The sequence below is a fragment of the Paramormyrops kingsleyae genome, chromosome 4, assembly GCF_048594095.1.
Source record: "Paramormyrops kingsleyae isolate MSU_618 chromosome 4, PKINGS_0.4, whole genome shotgun sequence".
In the NCBI taxonomy this organism is placed as follows: Eukaryota; Metazoa; Chordata; class Actinopteri; order Osteoglossiformes; family Mormyridae; genus Paramormyrops; species Paramormyrops kingsleyae.
In genome coordinates, this window is record NC_132800.1 from 40,398,566 (window position 1) to 40,418,224 (window position 19,659).

At 39.0% G+C, this 19,659-nt stretch overlaps 1 protein-coding gene across 1 annotated transcript in view; it reads right to left on the minus strand.

Moving 5' to 3' along the window:
- Positions 1-1,989: 1,989 nt before the first annotated feature.
- LOC111849749 (sodium channel protein type 5 subunit alpha-like) overlaps positions 1,990-19,659 on the minus strand; it is an 81,401-nt gene continuing 63,731 nt past the window's right edge. The window contains exons 18-27 of the mRNA XM_023822912.2: positions 19,031-19,154; positions 15,489-15,643; positions 14,785-14,958; positions 6,585-6,707; positions 6,158-6,430; positions 5,338-5,391; positions 4,745-4,882; positions 4,484-4,588; positions 3,800-4,070; positions 1,990-3,552 (exon numbers count right to left, since the gene is read on the minus strand). Of these exons, the coding sequence (XP_023678680.1) occupies positions 2,330-3,552; positions 3,800-4,070; positions 4,484-4,588; positions 4,745-4,882; positions 5,338-5,391; positions 6,158-6,430; positions 6,585-6,707; positions 14,785-14,958; positions 15,489-15,643; positions 19,031-19,154 (2,640 nt within the window). The 3' untranslated portion in view covers positions 1,990-2,329. The remainder of the gene's footprint in view (positions 3,553-3,799; positions 4,071-4,483; positions 4,589-4,744; positions 4,883-5,337; positions 5,392-6,157; positions 6,431-6,584; positions 6,708-14,784; positions 14,959-15,488; positions 15,644-19,030; positions 19,155-19,659) is intronic.

Genomic DNA, 19,659 nt, shown 5'->3' on the forward strand with positions numbered 1-19,659 from the left:
TGTGAACATTACATGCACACTGCCCCTGTGCTGTGTAATATCAGCATACAATAAAGCTGCACTGTATCCGATGAATAATTATCATAATTATTTCGCATAATAATCCGGTTTATTCAGCATTAAAGGGGGTTCCCCGTTATTTAGTTCTTAATTAGTTAAATAATCTTGCATTTGTAACGCGGGGTCTCTAACTCTGTCCTTTATATATTTTTTTTTTTTGGGGGGGGGGCTCCCTGTTTTAAGTTTCATCCCTGAAAACAGGAATAATACAAAGATCACATATAGCGAAAATTTTATAGAGCGAAACTGCACTTCCATTCACAGATCATTGTGTTTTCAGCCCGCTTGTCAGTGCTTGCTTTCTACCACCGTGAGAATTACTGGTTTGTATCATTCGTGTCAACGTTTTGTCTGCCGCTTTTCTGATGCCGCATACAAGCTCCTGTTCGTCGCTGTAAAATATTTGTTCTTTTCTTTTCACTCAAATAGCTTAATAGGGGACTGTCACACAAGTGATTGGAAAACGACCCCCGAAGTCATTTATTTGATGCCTGTTTTCGTTCTTTTGAACAAAATAACCGGATCCCAGTTAGTATATGTTTGTCACGTATAAAGATAAAAACGAACACTGTAATTTAAAAAAACACAACGATGAACAAAACCTGCAAGTTTAATCTGGCAAAATATTTTTAATGTGGCTTTAATAATTTAATTTAATTGTTACTGTATTTTTAACCCGAAACCTCGAAATATACAAATTAATATTATGAATTTATGGTTTTTAGAATTACTCAAGATCTTGTTTATTTTATACTGTAAATACATACTTGTACTGAAGTGTGTGTGTGTGTGTGTGTGTGTGTGCGCGCGTGAGAGAGAGAGAGAGAGAAATGCGTATATTACATGGAATACAAGGACCAAATATCAACCATGTGATAAAAATGTGTTAATTTGATGTTGTGGGGGGCAATTTTTTGGTCCCCACAAAGGGAAACTCAGTTTTATAAAAATTTGTAATCAAAAAACTAAAAATGCTGAAAGGCTGTATTTTGTTTGGTTACTTATGGTTAAGGTTAGGGCTGGGTAGGGGTTAAGGTGTTCATTGTTGAGATTACAGTTTCCCATAGAAATGAATGGACAGTCCCCACAAATACATCAATACAAACGTGTGCGTGTGTATAAACATACACAGGCACATACACACAGGCCCTATAAAAATACTTAACACTTTGTCCTTTTCATAGAACATTAGCTATTTTAGCTAAAGATGATAATTCACATGATGATTAAGCTACAAGCACCGTGTTTGTGGAGACCAGGGGAATCTCCCAGCATGCAGTCATAAACCAGCAGCATGCAGGAACATGCAGGAGATATTGCTGCTGAACTGCCTCCAATGTTTCCTATGTAATACAAGTCCTGTCAAACATGAAAGATGACAATAAGCATCATTGCTGCTCTTTTGCTTTCCAGTCCCTAAAAAAAAGGATTATGAAATAACCTTCAATGCTTCTTAACCTATTATTCCTGAAACTCCAACTAGATATAATCATTCTTAAAATAATCTCCAAAGGGTGCTTTGAAATGTCAAATATTCAAAATGTGGCCTAATTCTTTCACAAAGCAAGCCAAAGATGATCAATTTAACTGTGAAGAATGTAAAGGATTACCATTGTAGGAGAAATATACCTGACCGTTAACGTTTTAATCATTCTTTGTGTCATGTGTTTAGACAGTTATAAAATGACCGATAATTACCCACAGTACAGGAACCTCCAAGTTTAATGTGCTAAAATACAGTGTTTTGTTTTATTTATTTTTGTATCTGAGCATCGCGGCTGAACTTCCCCCGAGTAATATCACCAAGTTTATGACACCTCCCTCTGTAAAAGACAGATAACATAGATACGAGTTATGTTTTGCTACAAGAATTATATCATTTTTATTATTCAATTTATATAATAATGTAAAACTTGTACATTGTTATAAGAAATCACACATTATAAGACCTTTAATAAACATATACAGCCAGGCATATTTAGTAAATATTGAGGAATTGTAATTTTTTGCCTATTAAATAATTACATTAGTAATATAACTGTAGTAACCCCGCACATGTCGTTCATGCAAATAGTTGTTCAGCACAGTCAATGTAAGCTGTGTAAAGTGTTTTTATGTTTTTACATTTTCCCCTCTGCATTTTAAAAAATCAGATACATTATTGTACGAAACCCTGAGGTTTCACATTGAGACTGAGTCAGTGTTGCTTGGGTTTTAGTAAATCCTGTAAAAAATGTGACAGTCTTTAAATTACGTCTCAGTATTACATTTAATGGTCTCTCTCTGTGGGCCGGTAGGCTTCAGTCTGCTCATTATTGATGGATTCAGGTATCAGAACTTGGTAAAGGCCACCAGTAGCCCTCGTCACACTGTCGTAAGATGGTGGTGAAGAGGTGGAGGACATTGTCTCCATTATTTCCATGTCCTGGCCGTAGTGTTCCTTGATCATGGAGGCTATAAGTCCCTCCTTCTCAGGAGCGTCTTCCTCATCAGTGGGGTGATCGCTGTTGATCTTGCGGTAGAGAAAAGAAGCCTGCTTCAAGTGCCTTCGCATTAGGTGCCTCCTGTATGACCTCTGAATTACGATGGCGGACACCTCCTCCTGCTTCCTTCGCAGGGTGGTGGTGATGGGCTCATGGGACATTTTGGAGGGGTTGGCCATCATGAACTTCTCCTCCATCTGCTGCTTCAGGGCGTCCATTTCCCCAGACTCTCCCAAGACCCTTTTCGTGAATGCGAACAAGATGTCGAGACAGTGGATTCTGTCCCCACTGACCATGGGTAAGTCCATCGAGATGAGTTTGATCTTGTTGGGCTTGGGGATTCGCAGTGGCTCTCGCAAGGAGTCTGCAAAGTTGGAGAGCATGGAGTATTCAATAAATTGGGTGGCCTCTGTGTCGAACTTCTCCCAGACCTCATAGAACATCTCAAAGTCATCCTCACTCAGAGGCTCTGTGCTCTCCTCCGTGGCCACGCTGAAGTTCTCCAGTATGATGGCTATGTACATGTTCACAACAATAAGAAAGGAGATGATGATATAGCTAACAAAGAATGCAATGCCTACTGAGGGATTGCCACAATTCCCTTTAGTGCTGGTGCCAGTGTTGGTAATGTTGGGGTTGCACTCTTCTGGAGAATTGTTCAGAATGGGATTGAGCAGACTGTCCCATCCAGCCGAGGTGGTGATCTGAAAGAGGCAGATCATGCTGTTCCCAAAAGTCTCAAAGTTAAACATGTCGTCGATTCCTCCCTGTTTCTTCACATAAGCAAAATTGGCCATGCCAAATATGGCATAGATGAACATGACGAGAAAAAGCAGGAGCCCAATATTAAACAATGCCGGCAACGACATCATTAAGGCAAAGAGTAAAGTTCGTATCCCTTTGGCTCCACGTATAAGTCGGAGGACGCGTCCTATTCTTGCGAGTCTGATGACTCTGAAAAGGGTTGGCGACACAAAGTATTTTTGTATAATGTCAGCAAGAACGATACCTGGAAGAAAGACATTTGTATACATTAGAAGCAGTTTTTTTTAATTACACATTGACTTTTGAAACTAAATGAGATGACAGAACATGACCAGGGTGTTTCTTATAGCTAGCTCCAAATGCAATTCCACCAATGAGATCAAAACGGGTCGGATCAAAATAATGGAAAGCAGAAAGCCAAATACATCAACTTCATTATTGCCAGGTAAGACCAATCCCTAGAAGAATCTGAAATAACTCACTGTACTTACCCACTATGGAGAGAATGACTACGACAAAGTCAAATATGTTCCACCCAATAGTGAAGAAGTAGTGCCGAAGGGCGATGATCTTGAGGACGCATTCCATGGTGAAGATGACAATGAAGACCAGGTTGATCTTGTTGAGGATGATCTGCATGTAGTCTATCTGCTCATCCGTCTCCACCATCATTGTCACCATGTTAAAGATGATCAGCATCATGATCATGATGTCAAAGGCTTGCTTTGACACTAAGTCGAAGCAGAATCCTTGCAGTATATTCTAAAAAGTTAACATAGCCAAAAATTAACCATCTGCAAAGTGATTAGGGTTGTACACCTATTATAAATAAGGCTTATTTCTATAATGTGATTTATTTATGTTTGATTACCCTCCGGTTGCCATTTGGCTGTAATCATGATGCAACAAATGTTACAAAAAAATTATTGTATATGACTAAATATATGGAAATCTGAGCAAAATTAACAAAAAACAGTTCATATCATATAAAAATTCATTTGTATGCATGCAAATCTACTGTAAGTCAAAAACGTATTGATGGATTAAGATCCATGTGAGAGCAGAAACACCTACAAATTATGTTCTGTAAAAATAATGTTAATTTTTATAAAGTGTCATCCATCATCATTTGTTGCATTGATCCTTTTTATTTGTAGACCCTTCAGTTTACCAACCGTAGGTCTTGGAATTGGCTTTTGTGGTTTCTTAGATCCCAGCTTCTTCATAGCATTGTAGTATTTCTTCTGTTCCTCTGTCATGAAAATATCCTGTCCACCTAAGTAAAAAGGTAAATTGAAATAATATAAATCTTTCTGTTAATTTTTACAATGGTATTTGAAACAAAACACGACATTTACTCTTAATGTGATTTATCATGGAGTCTAAGGGAGACTTCCGCTGTTGGTGAAAGTGGTCAGAATGCTTTATATACTTATCTTTCTTTTTTGTTGATTGAAGTTGTCAATGATGACACCAATGAAGAGATTCAAGGTGAAGAACGATCCAAAGATGATGAAGATTACAAAGTACAGGTACATGTACAGGTTGACTTCCTTGATGGGTTGTTCCTCTACCTATTGCATCACAAGAATATTACAGAGTTTTCGAGGGTCAGGTGCTCATATCGGGGGGGTGGGGGGTGGTAATAGGGGTGCTGCCCAAGAGGGCCCCCTTCAGATAATTTTTTGTGTTTTGTCAATTATCAAAGAGGGGCACCCAGAACTTCAAAATGGGGGGAACTTTCATTTATTAGGGCATTAGGGCAAAAGGGGCATGCTTCTTAGATAGATTGGATTCTGCATTTAAAATATTTTACATGTGTCAGAACTGTTAAATTCTGTAATAATACCAAGCATTTGTATAGAATCTTTTTATATATGCACAACAAACAAATAAATACATTTTCTGTATATTTCAGATCATTATGCAATATTTCTGTTCCATGTAATACTTAAACGTTTGAATTTTGAAATGAGAATTCAGGTGCTTAACCAGTAATCATATTTCTTATGGAATTCTTCAAACTTACAGCACGTGAGTCCACTGCTGCATACATAATTTCCATCCAGCCTTTAAAAGTTGCCTGAAAAATATAATAAATACACGGTGTGTACTATTAGGACTTGTCTTTTGTTTTCCAGTTCTTTTGTGTTCAACCCGTACCTTCCCCCCAATTACTGCTGAGGAAGGTATGTTTCTGTATAAGAACATTTATAGGTTGTCCTATGACCCTGTACTGCATGAGTGGATGTAAGATGAATAGGTTTATGTTGGCATAGATTAAACAAAGTTAAACCAAGCAGCTTGGAAGTGTTCCTCTCAAATTAAATTTATGCTGCTTTTCGTAGAACTGGGGGAAATCCCTGCCAGTATACAATAACAACAGTTGAAATACATCACCAAGTGAAATCAACATATTCTTTTATCTTTACTCTGGAAATGACATAAATGGACTTCCTCCTAGCTGTATATTTTTATAGGTAAAAAGTAAAGAAAAGTGGTGATTTACTTCAAGCCGAGAGCTTGCCTATGAGCAGAAATCACCGCGGTTGGCCTTTTGCCTTGGTTACCGGTAATTACAGGCTTTTGTGAATGACTGGGGACAGACTATTTCTGGATGCAAATGAAAGGTTTGTACTGAGTGAAGTCAGAAGAAAGTGACGGAACAGAGCTAAGTGACTTGTTGCTAGGCTACTACACAAAATAAGTTAAGCTGAAGAAAGAGTACTATGGAAAGCTACATCCAAGGGAACTAAAGAAGAAAAATGGTCTGAAAGCATTCTGTGACCAGTGTTTTATATTAGTGTAAGCTGGAAGTAGTTTTAAAAAAAGAATGAACTGGAACTCACGACTTGCAGAAGCGAGAGATAGCCAGCTCCCACGTTGTCAAAGTTGACTTTCACCTTGGTCCAGTAGAACTGCGTGTCGTTCATTGCTAGGCAGTCGGATTTGTTATTGACGATGGAGGCATTGTATATAAATCCCGTTCGGTTCACGCACTTCCCGAACTTGCCCGCAAAGAGGTTCACTCCCATGATGCTGAAGATCAGCCAGAATATCAGACACACCAGTAGGACGTTCATGATGGAGGGTATGGCGCCAATCAAGGCATTTACAACCACCTGTTAAATGAGAAATGAACATTGAGAGACAACTCCCTCAGCATTAGTGTTATGAGTATCCAAATGATGCGGATATTTGCAAATCTAATGAAATATTCACTAGATCAACTTAAGACCCATTTATTTCCTGAGTGCTTGATAAACAAACTCGTACCCGCATGCCTTCAAATCTAGATAGCGCTCTTAATGGTCTGAGAGCCCGGAGGGTCCTGAGGGATTTGATGGCAGCCAAGTCAGAGTATCCAAGTGAATTTGCTACGAGGCTTACCAAGGATACCTGTACAGAGACAGAGATGCAGAGCCGGTTAGGTCGTCCAAAGGCATTGACAAGACAAGATGCAGACAACACATTCTCATTATGGAACACCAAAAACAAATGTATTAAAAAAAAAAATGTCATCCCACTGTCTTCCTGCTTCCTGCTAGGGGAGAGTCTCTAGAGTAAAGTGTATATTTAAGGTCAAACAAGGATAAAAGTGCACAGGGGAGTATTTCATGATATTATCATCTATTGTGACTAGAGAATCACTGTTAAGGTAGCCTTGGATCAGTGCATTGGTGTATAGACTTAGTGAGGTCCTACTTGTACCTGCAGAAGAAGGAACCAGAACTGGTTAGGGAGGAAAAATACAAAAGAACCAAATAAATACTAATGTGTGTGACTGTGGAGCCATATTGGAGTAGTACTCTTGCACAGAGTATGCATCACCAAAATCTCTCATGAGCTATAAATGAAATGCTGCAAACCTGATCCGCCTAACTATCATTTGCTTGTGTGGTATTTATTTATTTAAAAACCCTGTAGTCTATATTTTCTGTAGTAATGGTCTGCCAGTATTATTATGTAATTATTATGTACTGTAAAGTCATCTCTGTACCCATTTCATGCATTTGGAAATATTACGCTAGAATCCTTTAGTCTGAGTGACTCACGTTGGTAAACTTCTAACTGCCATACATTTCATAGCAAAAAAGAATGTCTTTATTGTCATTGTGCTGGTGGTAACACTAGGGTGACCAGACAATCCATGTCAGGGAGGACACTTTGAGCTACTTCGGGTTTTACAAACTACTTTCTAATTGAAAGGCTCCTGTGCTCGGCTAAATAGTTTAGGTCTTCTTGTGCTTTGACTGGTTTGTTTCCTTGACTGAAAGACTCATCCAGCTGTTTCACATTAGCATTAGTGACACATGCATGATTATAGGAGACTGACCAATCAGCACACAGCAAGAGCTGAGTGCTCAAGTGAAATCCAGGTCCGCTTAATTGAAATGGTAATTTACAATTCCTGTCCTAGCTCAGAGTGTCCTCCCTGACATGGATTATCTGGTCACCCTAGGTAACACAATTTAACTTGCAGGTAAGCTGTCATATTAATTGCTGGTATAGAGCAGTGTTTCCCAACCCAGTTCTCGGGGAACCCTGGGCAGTCCACGTTTTTGCTTCCTCTCAGCTTGCAGCACACCTGTACCAGGTATTCGGTGTTCCTGATTGGTTGGGAGCTGGGAGGGAGCAAAAACCTGGACAGTCCGGGGTTCCCCCGACGACTGGGTTGGGAAACACTGGTGTAGAGGATTAACCACTTAGATGCCTGATAACTCTTTTTTCCACCCTTTGTGTGTTTAAACATGATTCCTTACTAATATAAACTAAGCCTGTATCAGTATCACACTTTTGTCTATAATATAAATTTCTTTTTCTCATTTTTCATTTGCAAAGATAACAGCTAAAACCATCCATAAATCTGGTGCACTGTGTCATTTTGTTTAAAATTAAGAATTTAAGGCACGGTAAAGAAACATAGCAAACCATTTGTTTCGCATATACATATATACAAAGTCATACAAAAAAACTTATATAAACAAAACAGGAAAACACTGGCTGATGTATGTTCCAAACAAGCACATTCATAACTGACAAAAATTCAGGATGGTGTACCATACTTTCTAATGAACTACAAATATATTGTTCACATACATTATTATTTAGTTATTTGTTTGCATTGTGTGCTTCTAGTTATGAGAATGAATCTTAAATTATGACCCATTAATAGACTTCCTCCTGACAAATCGAACAGTAAAAGGCACTTTGTAACCCAATATCTTCTCAGGAATGGATGTAATGGAAAAAAAGATGCTAAATTGAAGTGAAGCAATTTTGAATAGTCAATTAATTTGTTGCATAACATAACTTAACATAACAGATATTTATCATCAATTGCTTCTTGCGAGTGAGCCTACTTAATGTGAGCTTTATTACTGTGGAGCTGGCACGCGGCCACAGTATCTATCAGGGACTGAAAATGTGCTTTTTCACTGTGTTCACTGTGTACTTTTGCAAGTAGGTTGGCTTTTTAATGACCCTCAAATGCTTATCTGACCTTGTTAGCTTAGTATCAGCAAGGGAAAATGTATAATATTGGTGCTTGTAGCCTAATCAGTGCTCATAATACTGCCTCAATAAAGCAGAAGGGAAATATATATTTCCAGATAGCTGAAAGATTGTATCAATTGTGCATACTATATAGAGCCTTCTTCATCAAAACATGCTTATTGTAAGTTTAGTTCACTTGGTACAAAAATAATCTGGTTAAAAGTACTGTTAATATGAGAGAGTCTAACTGACATATTGCAGAATTTCAGCTATTTTCTTTGTACTTAATGTTAGATATGGCCAGGCCCAGATAAAGATGACCTTCAATGAACACACACTACACACAGCAAATTAAATTTAAAATTCTCTACATAACTCTAGTGTTCCAGACTTAATGTCCCAACAGTTAATGAGTTATGGCAGTATATCTTCAAACAGATGGTATCCTTTACGATACAAATACGAAGACAAGGAAATCCTATCCTTTGATATCGTTGGCTGGTGCTTTTTGAGGAAAAGCCCAAACGCTGCTGATGAGCTTCAGAGGATGCTTGCCGTTCATACAAACACAGTAGAGTAGAAAAAAAAAATGTGTTGAAGTCAAAGTGCATAGCGAGTTGCTACTGTAAAAGGTCATGTACTTTACACTTGTATTTGTATTATTATTATTAGCAAACTGCACTGTGAGCAGTGAGGCCGAATACCTCCAGGGTCCCAGACCCCTGTGAGTTCTCCATCTTCATGTACGCCATGTACTCTGTTTTTCTCCTACCTTACAAAGACATGCAGTTTAAGTGGATTGGTGACCTTCAGGTGTGTGTGTGTGGCCTATGATAGACTGGCATCCTGTCCAGGGTGTCTCTTGCCTGGTGCCCTGTGATGGATTGGCATTCTGTCCTCAGTGTCCCCTGCCTGGTGTCCTGTGATAGACTGGCATTCTGTCCTTGGTGCCCCCCCCCCCTCCCCGCCTTGTCCTCCTGTGATGGACTGGCATCCTGCCCAGGGTGTCTCCTGCCTTGTGCCCTGTGCTTCCTGGCATTGGTGTCCTTGCTTTGAAAAAGCAGCTATGGAAAATGAATGGATGGATGAAAATGCTGACATCATAAGATGTTCTGGTGATTTCAATTAAGGCATTGTGATGTCATAGAGTACCTGAAAAAGAGCAAGCAAAGGACATGCCCAAGCAGAATCAGGAACGTTTCTGATATTAAGATATTCTTGAAGGAGAACTGCTTGATCAGTTATGCTGTGTTAATGAAACCTTTAAATAAGCAATTTCAAGTGTTCTTATTCTTCATGGAATGTACTGCTGAAATGTCAAAACACTTGTAATCATCTGTGACCATGAGAAGTACGATAAAATGGTGAGTCAGATACTTCCAAGCTAAATTATTCATAATCATACAATAACTCAAAACATATTATTTCTGGAAAAATCTGGATGTACATATTGCTCATTCATAGTCATGAATTATTATGTGTTTTATGTCTTATTAGAACTTTCTAAAATAACTTATACTTTTGCAAGCATTTAAAGTCACAAAGAAAACTATACCAAGACATAATAGCAAAAATATTGTGACCGTGGGCAACAGATATCAATTTCTGGAATCTATTAAAGGGGATAGTTAGTAGGCAGAAAAACTCAAATAATCAGTATTTGGTTAAATGTAATAAATTTACAATCAAAAACTATATTTTTCAGTACTGTTGTAGTGAAGGTCATGAAAACATTATTGAATGAATGAATGAATGAATGAATGAATGAATGAACAAACGATTGTATCAGAGATGTATGTGGCAATGTACAAGCATACATGTATTTTACATGTATGCTTCATATTTGTACGTTCTTCTATTATAAAAAAGTCACCCACCTATGTTTCTTTAAATCTACAAAGTTACACTAAAGATATATTTTGTTACATTCAAGATAACCAGGGTTACAATTTTGCTTATTGAGAACAAACAAGCTCTCCGTGTACTCTGATATCCTAATAGAGCGAGAGAGCTGAGACTTGGCAAGACTGCCTAAAAGTGTAACTTTTATTGTTCAGTACTTTAGAGAATACAAATGGATTTTAATTCCAGTGTATCTAGAGAAGATTATATGTCGAAATAAAAAAAGCCTCCAAACAACTGAATTCAACAAATGTTGTTAATAATCAACTACAATGACTTTAAACAACATTTGTCATGAAATACACACTTTTCTGGCTAAATTGCAGTTTGAGGGATAATAGTTTTTGTTTTACACCAACTGCTTGTCAGGCATAACAATGCTCTTAGTGTTAGGACTATAGGTTTAGCATAAAGTTGAGTTTTTCCCCTTTTTTGCTTGAATTTTCCAGCAATGTTATTTTACATTGCTACAGTTCACTGAGTTATCATTTAAGTGCAATAAAATATCTTCTATAGATAATTAACAGATTAAATGATTAAATGTTTTATTTGATATAAAAGCCAAGGTCCTGGCGTCTTTTAAAAAAATATATTTTATGCTGATTCAAATTCAAGTTAGCAATTTTTCATTTTTGTCAAAAGTGGAAAAAATATATAAAAGGACACAGTGGCTTTTAGTATCACTGTTGAGCACGTACACATAAGAGGAACATGACAGGTTTTGGTGCTGATGTTGTTGACCTCTGGTCAATGATACAAGTGTGCTACTCACCTGTGTGAACTGAGCTACGACTTACCCTATCATAAGAGGTGTCTGTGGAGATCTGTACACGAATCACAGGGTGGGATGAGAGGAAGCAAGTGAGGGTTTGCACAGAAACAAGTTCAGGCAAGCTTCAGCTATGTCAGTGTGCTGCTCCTGAAGGTCTTACTTTTGGTTTGTAATTGTTGAAGCCAGCATAAACCAGTAGCCTGTTAGGGTTTCTCTCAATGCACTGGTGGGTCCTACCTGATACTAGTTGGCTATAGCTAATAAAGTACATCCTGCCCAGTAATAGCTACATAGACAAAAGCAGTAGCACTGCTATATGGTCAAAAGAATTGGGACACACCTCTTAATCATTGAATTCTGGTGTTTCATTCAGACCCTTTGCCACAGGTGTATAAAATCAAGCACCTAGCCAAGCAGGCAGGTTTACAAAAATTTTGTAAAATTTACTGTCAGCTTTGCAATAATACGTTTGTGAAATTTCTGCCGTGCTAGATATTCAGCCGGGTATTATTGCAAGGTGGAAGCATTTAGGGATAACAGAAACTCAGACATGAAGTGGCAGACCATGTAAAGTTATACCGAGTCCTGAGGCACATGGTGCATAAAAGTTGCCAACACTCTGTTAACTCAATAGCTGCAGAGATTCAAACCTCCTCTGGCATTAATCCCAGTACAAAAGCTGTGCCGGGAACTTCATGGAATGGGCTTCCATGGCCGAGCAGCTGTATGTAAGCCTCACATCACCAAATGCAATGCAAGTGTCGGATGGAGTGGTGTAAAGCACGCCACCACTGGACTCTGGAGCAGTGGAAACATGTTCTGTGGAGTGACAAATTATGCTTCTCTGTCTGGCAGTCTGAGTCTGGCAGATGCCAGGGGAGTGTTACCTGCCGGACTGCATTTTGCTAACTGTAAAGTTTGCTGGAGGAGGGATAATGGTATGGGGGTGTTTTTCAGGAATTGGGCAAGGCCCCATAGTTACTGTGAAGGGAACTTAATGCTTCAGCATAACAAGACATTTTGAACAATTTTATGCTTCCAATTTTGTGGAAACATTTTAGGGAAGGCCCTTTTCTGTTCCAGCATGACTGTGCCCCAGGGCATAAAGCAAGGTCCGTAAAGACAATGGTTGGGTGAGATTGAGATTGCTGCACACAGTGCCCTGACCTCAACCCCATCGAGCACCTTTGAAATGACCTTGAACGGAGATTGTAAGCCAGACCTTCACGTCTAACATCAGTGACTGACCTTACAAATGCTCTTTTGGATGAATGGGCAAAAATTCCTACAGACATACTCCAAAATCATGTGGAAAGCCTTCCCAGAAGAGTGGTAGCTGCAAAGGGAGGACCAATTCCTTATTGATGCCAATGGATTTAGAATGGAATGTCATAAAAGTTCCTGAAGGTGTAATGGCCAGGTATCCCAATACAAATGTCCATATAGTGTAGAATTTTATTAAAAATATCCTTCCCAGTACTAGCCATGCAAACGTAATAAAGTGCAGCCTACCCAGTGCTAGCTAGGTGTGTACAGTACAGTTAGGATGATTCCTATGGGGCAGGCTAAACACACTACATTTGAGACGTGCATAACTTGTTTCCAAAGAACACATGACAGTGTAGCTCTGGAGCATTGCTTTCAAACTGTGTTTACACCAGGTATAGAGAAACAGATCCCTACTTTTAAGTATGGTACAGCAAGTAATTGTGGCAGCTAAAATACTAAATTATTGACTACATTTTTTGGGTGGTTTCCATTTACGATGGACTGCACATTGATAGAATTCGCATAGCTGGGGGATTGGGGTTCTCCTCCGTAGATTTTGCTGACGCCGCCCCAGCAGTAGGTCCATGAGTCCCCCAATGACTATATTATCCAGCAACATCTAGGTATACCTAATAAACTGGTTAGAAAGTGCCTCACAGTTTTACACTCATACTGTGACTGAACATCAAAATGGGGGGCTTTGCGTTACTTAAGGGTTGAGAGCATTTGGTTCTTGTATTTTAATAATTGTAGGCAATTAACCAGAACATAGGTTAACACAGTTAAGTAGGTAAACGTCGTCATATGTGTATCGGTATAATCCGTCATCCACATTGTTAACTTGTTGATTTTTTTAATCTCAATTGTTGTGGGACGGTCTTGTATACAGGGTATGGTGAAAGTAAGCATATAACCTTGTTTAATTGTTTTTTGTTTTATCTTTAGATTCTATAGATACGTGAAATGCCGCGAAATGCACCGGGCGCGCGCACAGGTTGGTGGCAGAAGGCGGAAAAATCGTTTTCGGGCATTTTAGTGACGGATTTTAAAACGAAATGTATACCCAGTACCTCAATTTTGGTACCAGAACTGAAAAAAGGGAAACATAAATGCGAGGAAAGAGACACTTTACCCTGATACGTAGGGTGAAGTACTAGTGCGGCAAGTAAATTCGAGAGAAGCTAAACCAAATAGGGTGGAACAACGTCAGCATTTCACCAGGTAACAAACTTGCTTTATACAATTGTAACATTAGTTTAATGACTGTTCCATACCGACCCGGTATCTTCCTGTTTTTTTTCTTTTTTGTACTTTTTGCTAAAGGATTACAATGAGTAATATTTTTTCGTGTGAAATACTGTTTAACTTCAGAATGAACGGCCTACATCAACGGCTATTTCATGTTTATTATTGATGTACAATTTGTACATAACCATGACGAAAAGGTATTCTGTGAATTGCTTGTTTTGATTATTAAAAGCTACGTGTTTGTGATTTTGAAATGTAAAAAATGATAATACAATGTACAGATACACCAATTACCATTTTGGCAAATGAGTGTAGCCTAATAATGGACATAAATTGTATTAAAAAATGATGTATTACAGTGTAATGCATATGGTAATATCCCAGCGTTTGGATCCCTGGATCTAATCAGCTTTAGAGCCATGGTCTTTGATACAATACTCTTTCTGCATTTCATAAACAGGAAAATTGGCTTTTAATCTTTAGCAGAAACTTCATTTGGATCACTTTTCTGCAGAATAGTCAGGCGTTGTAGTTTCTTTGTTGAGATTTTCTGCTGTTGAAAGCAGTTAAGAATCCCTCCATTGTTATATGCACAGCTAATTAGGCCATAAAAAAAGCTTGTCTAGCACCTCAGAACAGTGATGTTTTTTTGTTCTGAATGCTCCCTGAAAGTAGTTAATAGTTTTTGCTTTATTTGACACCCCCGAAGAACAACACTCTTAAATCATTTGATCCAACTATATAAAAGCGATGTACTATAACACAGAGACAGTGAGAATGTTTACTTACGTCGACAATCAGAAAATCGAGCCAGCACCAGTAATTGGTGAAGTACTTCTTAAAGCCATAAGCTATCCACTTGAGGAACATCTCCAGAACAAACACGTAGGTGAACACCTTGTCTGCGAACTCCAAAACCACCTTCACCACTTTCCTTTGGTCTATGTAAATGTCCTCAAATGCCTGTTAAAACAATAATTACTGTCAGTCCTCTGTACCATTTCTTGCGGGCAAAGTGGTCTATAAGGGTATTGTAAAACCCAGGGCTTTTTATGAAACCATTCAAACATTGAACTATGCATGCAACCTAGAAGTTGTATTGTGGTGGCCAGTTCCCCTGTTTCAGTGAATGGATATTGTTTGTGTGGTTGCATCTTTAGCTATGGCACAGAGTAGATGTTATGTCATCTACAAACTGTCACAGCTTATACCTGAAAATGTCTAGGCAGTGAAGTTAATTGCCGTAATTTTCTTGTCATGCTCCACAAAGCAGTTTTATGAATTATTAATTCATATCTTAATATTAGCATTAGTTGCTAAAAGACAACAGTATTCCAAAGTAGGCTTCATGCGATTGACTGCACGCAGAGCATATTAATTACACGCAGAGCTCGATAAAGAGAGGTTTGTTTTTGAGAAGGATTAGAGAGCAATGACATGGTCCAGGGTTGGCTGCGTGGGCTGTAGCCGAGCAGCCCACAGGCCGTGCTTACCAGGGCTCCGCTGCTGAGAAGGATCATAAAGATGATGAAGGTCTCAAACCAGTTGTGCTCCACTATCTGGTAGCAGGTCTTCCGGAGACGCCACCAGACTTGGCATACCCCACGTGTGGTGTCGACATCATAGCAGGGGAAGTGCTGTGCACATGCTGTCAAGGGCGATATGATGAGCCATGGTCAGTTTGGCTGGCATCTTTAACCTTAATGTCTGAGAAAGTCACAAACTCTCAGCCGGAGGTTTTTAAGGATTGAGCAAAAATATCGATATCGCTCATGTGGTTTTCTACCAGGCTGTCAGTTATTGTGTGATGGATTGTATGCTCTGTTGTAACATAAACCACAGAGTCACAGGAAAAAAGGGAATTTAAAGCATTAATGCCTAATTAACTTTTTTTATCATGCTGTGTCAGTCCTGATGTCTTTCATGTAACTGCTAACCCCATGCAGGTTATTCTACACTTAGACCAGCTGGAGTGCATCCTGACAGTGTCACATGGTCTGAAATCACCATGTTTAATGTTACCCCCCTTTTCCTGATCGAGTGACCCCTGTCTTTCGTAATCTTGTAGAGCTCCCCCCCCCCCATTCCAGGTATCGGCTTACCATGCTTTTAAAAGCTTTCCCCTCTACATTGCAGCTCTTCCCTGAAATCACATTAGAACCTTTGATGTTCATCTCACTGTCTCCATTACTGGCACTTATGTTCTTCTAAATTAGCTTATTGTCTGCGACACGTGATTAGGGTACTTTGAGACGTGCAACAAGATTTGTAGAGAGGCTTGGACGCTTTCTTGGTAGTCAGACATTTATCAACCTGGTGCCAGACCACGCAGTGCTGTGAAGTACCATTATAGGACAGTCAATGACACTGTAATTCTTGCACTTCCTATACAGTATTATTTAACCATGGAGGTATATTTGCATATGCAATACTTCTTTTCTATGCAGGGAAATGACAGCAGTCATGAATACAAAATAATTGTTGACATTACCATTGATACTGCCATTTCAATCCAAAAATATACTGTAAATGAATGAATATAGTAAAAGGTTCAATAAAACTCAAGCACTTGCTAGATCCTAGGCTCACAGGTAAACCAGTAAACCAGTATAAATAGTCAAAATATTTTCAGCACATTGTTGGTTAAACAAATATCAGGCATACAGTGCTGGTTGACTTGCACCTTTAGTGGTGCAATATATTGGATCAACGTGAACAATTATATGGTTTCACAGTAAGCATTCAGTTTTAGTTAATTTAATATATGGTCTGCATGTTGACCAACTGTACATGTAAATTGCATCTTGGATAATAATGTAATTTTTCCATTAAAATAATCACTGGAATACTGTGACCCGGCTGTTGATCAAATACTGGCTACAAATCCATGCTCATACCTTCGGAAAGACTAGTTGTAACATGTTACATAGTTATGTTGTATGTGGGCACAAAACAGGTAGCTTCAATAACTGCTAATCTGCTAACTCCAAAATTTTATTAGTTGACGCTAAACCAATTAAACCTTAAAAAAAATAGCGGAAGCTAATGATAACCGCTAAACTCTAACTTTTATTATATGAATTTAGCTTCGGTTTGGTTTTTTGGCTCTGAAATCTTTAGAAACATACCTAGAGGGTTAAGATTTAACCTGTTTAACACTCCCATCTGTTGACCTAGAGACTTACCCAATTGGGTATTGTTGGATTGTAAGCTAAGCAAGAAATCCTGCTTCATGTTACAGGCCCCTGTTCTCTGCTTAGTTCAGGGTACCCCAGTTTAAATGGACTTTATCATTGTTCACTTTCATTTAGCCCACACTACCTTAAATCCAGTCATGTCTTGTGTTTACATGTAGTCAGTCAACAACATGCCAGATAGACTAATGCAGATACGCTCACAAAAGACAGGAACAAATATATATGATTTTAGGGTTTACAAACTGTTTTGACCATTAAGCTTTATTAACGTTACCTGCGGAAAAAAAATGTTCGCAGATTTACAGTTAGCATAATTAAGTTTAGCGGAAGGTAATTGTTCTGGTAATGGTTTTCAGAGTTAGCTGAAATGCTGTTCTGGTAACGAAAAAGTTACCTTCGCTAATTAGCAGTTAGCAGAACCCTTGCCCACCACTGTGTGTATGTACACTGTATGCAGGTCCTAATCATCTGAAGCACCAGAGCCAGGAGGCTGCACGACAGAATAAGCCCTGTGCCAAGAGTCCCTGGGAGATTGCCTAAGCCAGTGGGAGTCTGCTTCAAGCACAAGTAATGGAGGCACTTTCCCCTCAAAGAGAGCCCTCCTCCAAACTGGCTACTTACCATAATTTAAGAATAAATATTGATCTTGCTGGTATGTGCAGAGAGCTTCCTGATTCCCTGGTAGTAGATTAATGCATCTCCCACACCTCCCCTCCCCCTGTTGCCAGACTAGCTGTTTGTCAAAGTAGTCCTGGGTAATACATGCTTTTATATTCTGCTTATCTGTCTATACCTATGCCTGTCTGTTTGTTTATGATTTTTTTTAAGACTCTAAATAACCATTTTGCTGAAAGTGACCTCACCATTGACAGCTATTTGATTGATTAATTACAGTTTTCCCTTTGGGCTCAGAACTCTGTGGTGATTTTATGTTTCTTAAACACATCTAACGGACAGCAATCAGACTAATTAAGGGAGGTGCATTTTTGGCCTGAAGTGCGACTGCCCACTTCCACAGAAATTGATTTCCTGAGAAGCACCTTAGCGTAACTTTCTTTCCAGGAATTTCTAGCGCTGCCCTTTTTGGCTGATGTGTGCTGTTACTAATCTAATAAAACCGTAAATGATGAGGAAAAGTTAGCTGGTATTTATCAAAATAATTGAGTGCCTGGTGAGCACTGCATCCTCAGCTGCAATTTGACTCCCGCCTCACAGGAGGATAGGTGTGCTGTCTGCTTTAAGTCCGGCACAATAGTTTGTTCAGCAGTCAACTTCAGATACTCTGCCTCTAACCCTGAGAATCCTCTGGAGAATGGCCTGAGGATGCTAAGCAGGAGTGAGATGCCATGACGGTGTGCTTGTAGGCTATAACACAAGGATTCCCAGTGTGTCATAGAAGCTCCGTATTTGGCTGTTTGCCAGATTTTTCGTATCATTTTTAATGAGAAATTAATCCTGTAAATTCTGCACTCATAAGTGCAGACATAAGTGCAAGTGTTTTTATGTTGCAAAGCTGGCAGAAAAGGTTGAGGGTATAATTTACAAATTTACTTTGTTCCATTTGATTGCAGCTTACTCAGATAATAATCTCATGCAGAAATTTAAATAGGGTGGGTGGGTGCGGGGGGTATAAAGTGTTTGTGCAAAACTAGCAAACTGGTTTAGATATTCACAGCTCTTCTTAATGCCTAGTGATGTAAGTCCTAAGTCTGAAACAGGAATAGTTACTGGTGACCTCACTTTCATGATCAATAATTGCAGTATCCACTAGAAGTCAACTCCTTTGGCCTCGATCTTCTGCATCTCTTGTGATGTCTTCTCCCAATGGGTGTACTTACCCTCAGGGAAGCAGTCTTCAGGATCTGTGGCCTCTTCATCTGCCTCAGACAATTCGTCAGCTTCCTCTCCGGGTTTCCTCAGGTCCACGGTGCTGCCCTCTGACAAGCTGATCGTGTCCTTCTGCTACAAGAAAGATAATACCACAAGCATTCAGAGAGATGAGAAATGTTGGATAGTCGTCACTCGTTTGGCTGTGTGTGACACTTTGGAGTACAGAACTGTATCTGATGTCCCTTATCACATGAAGGCTTTTGATATCAACTGTAGGTGCTTTGTACCCGTCACTGAGTACTTGAATTGGATTAGATGGGCTCCTGCATCTTTGGGTGTTGAAACTCTTGAAGAATATGAGAAAATTCAGAACGGTTGCTTGGCTGGTATGATGTGGAGTTCTGTCATATATTGATCAGTTATTTTAACATGCGTTTTTACTAGGGCTGTCAAAATTAACAGGTTAACGCAGATTAATCCATCATCATGATTAATCTGATTAAAATTTTTAACACAATTAACCCATCTGCAGCGCAGAATGATTCAAAATCCCTGAAATGCCTCTGTCAACCCATTTCGGGCAGTTTTAGTGCGTTCCATTTGCCCTCAGATCTCGTATTCCGAGTAGGATTCCGGA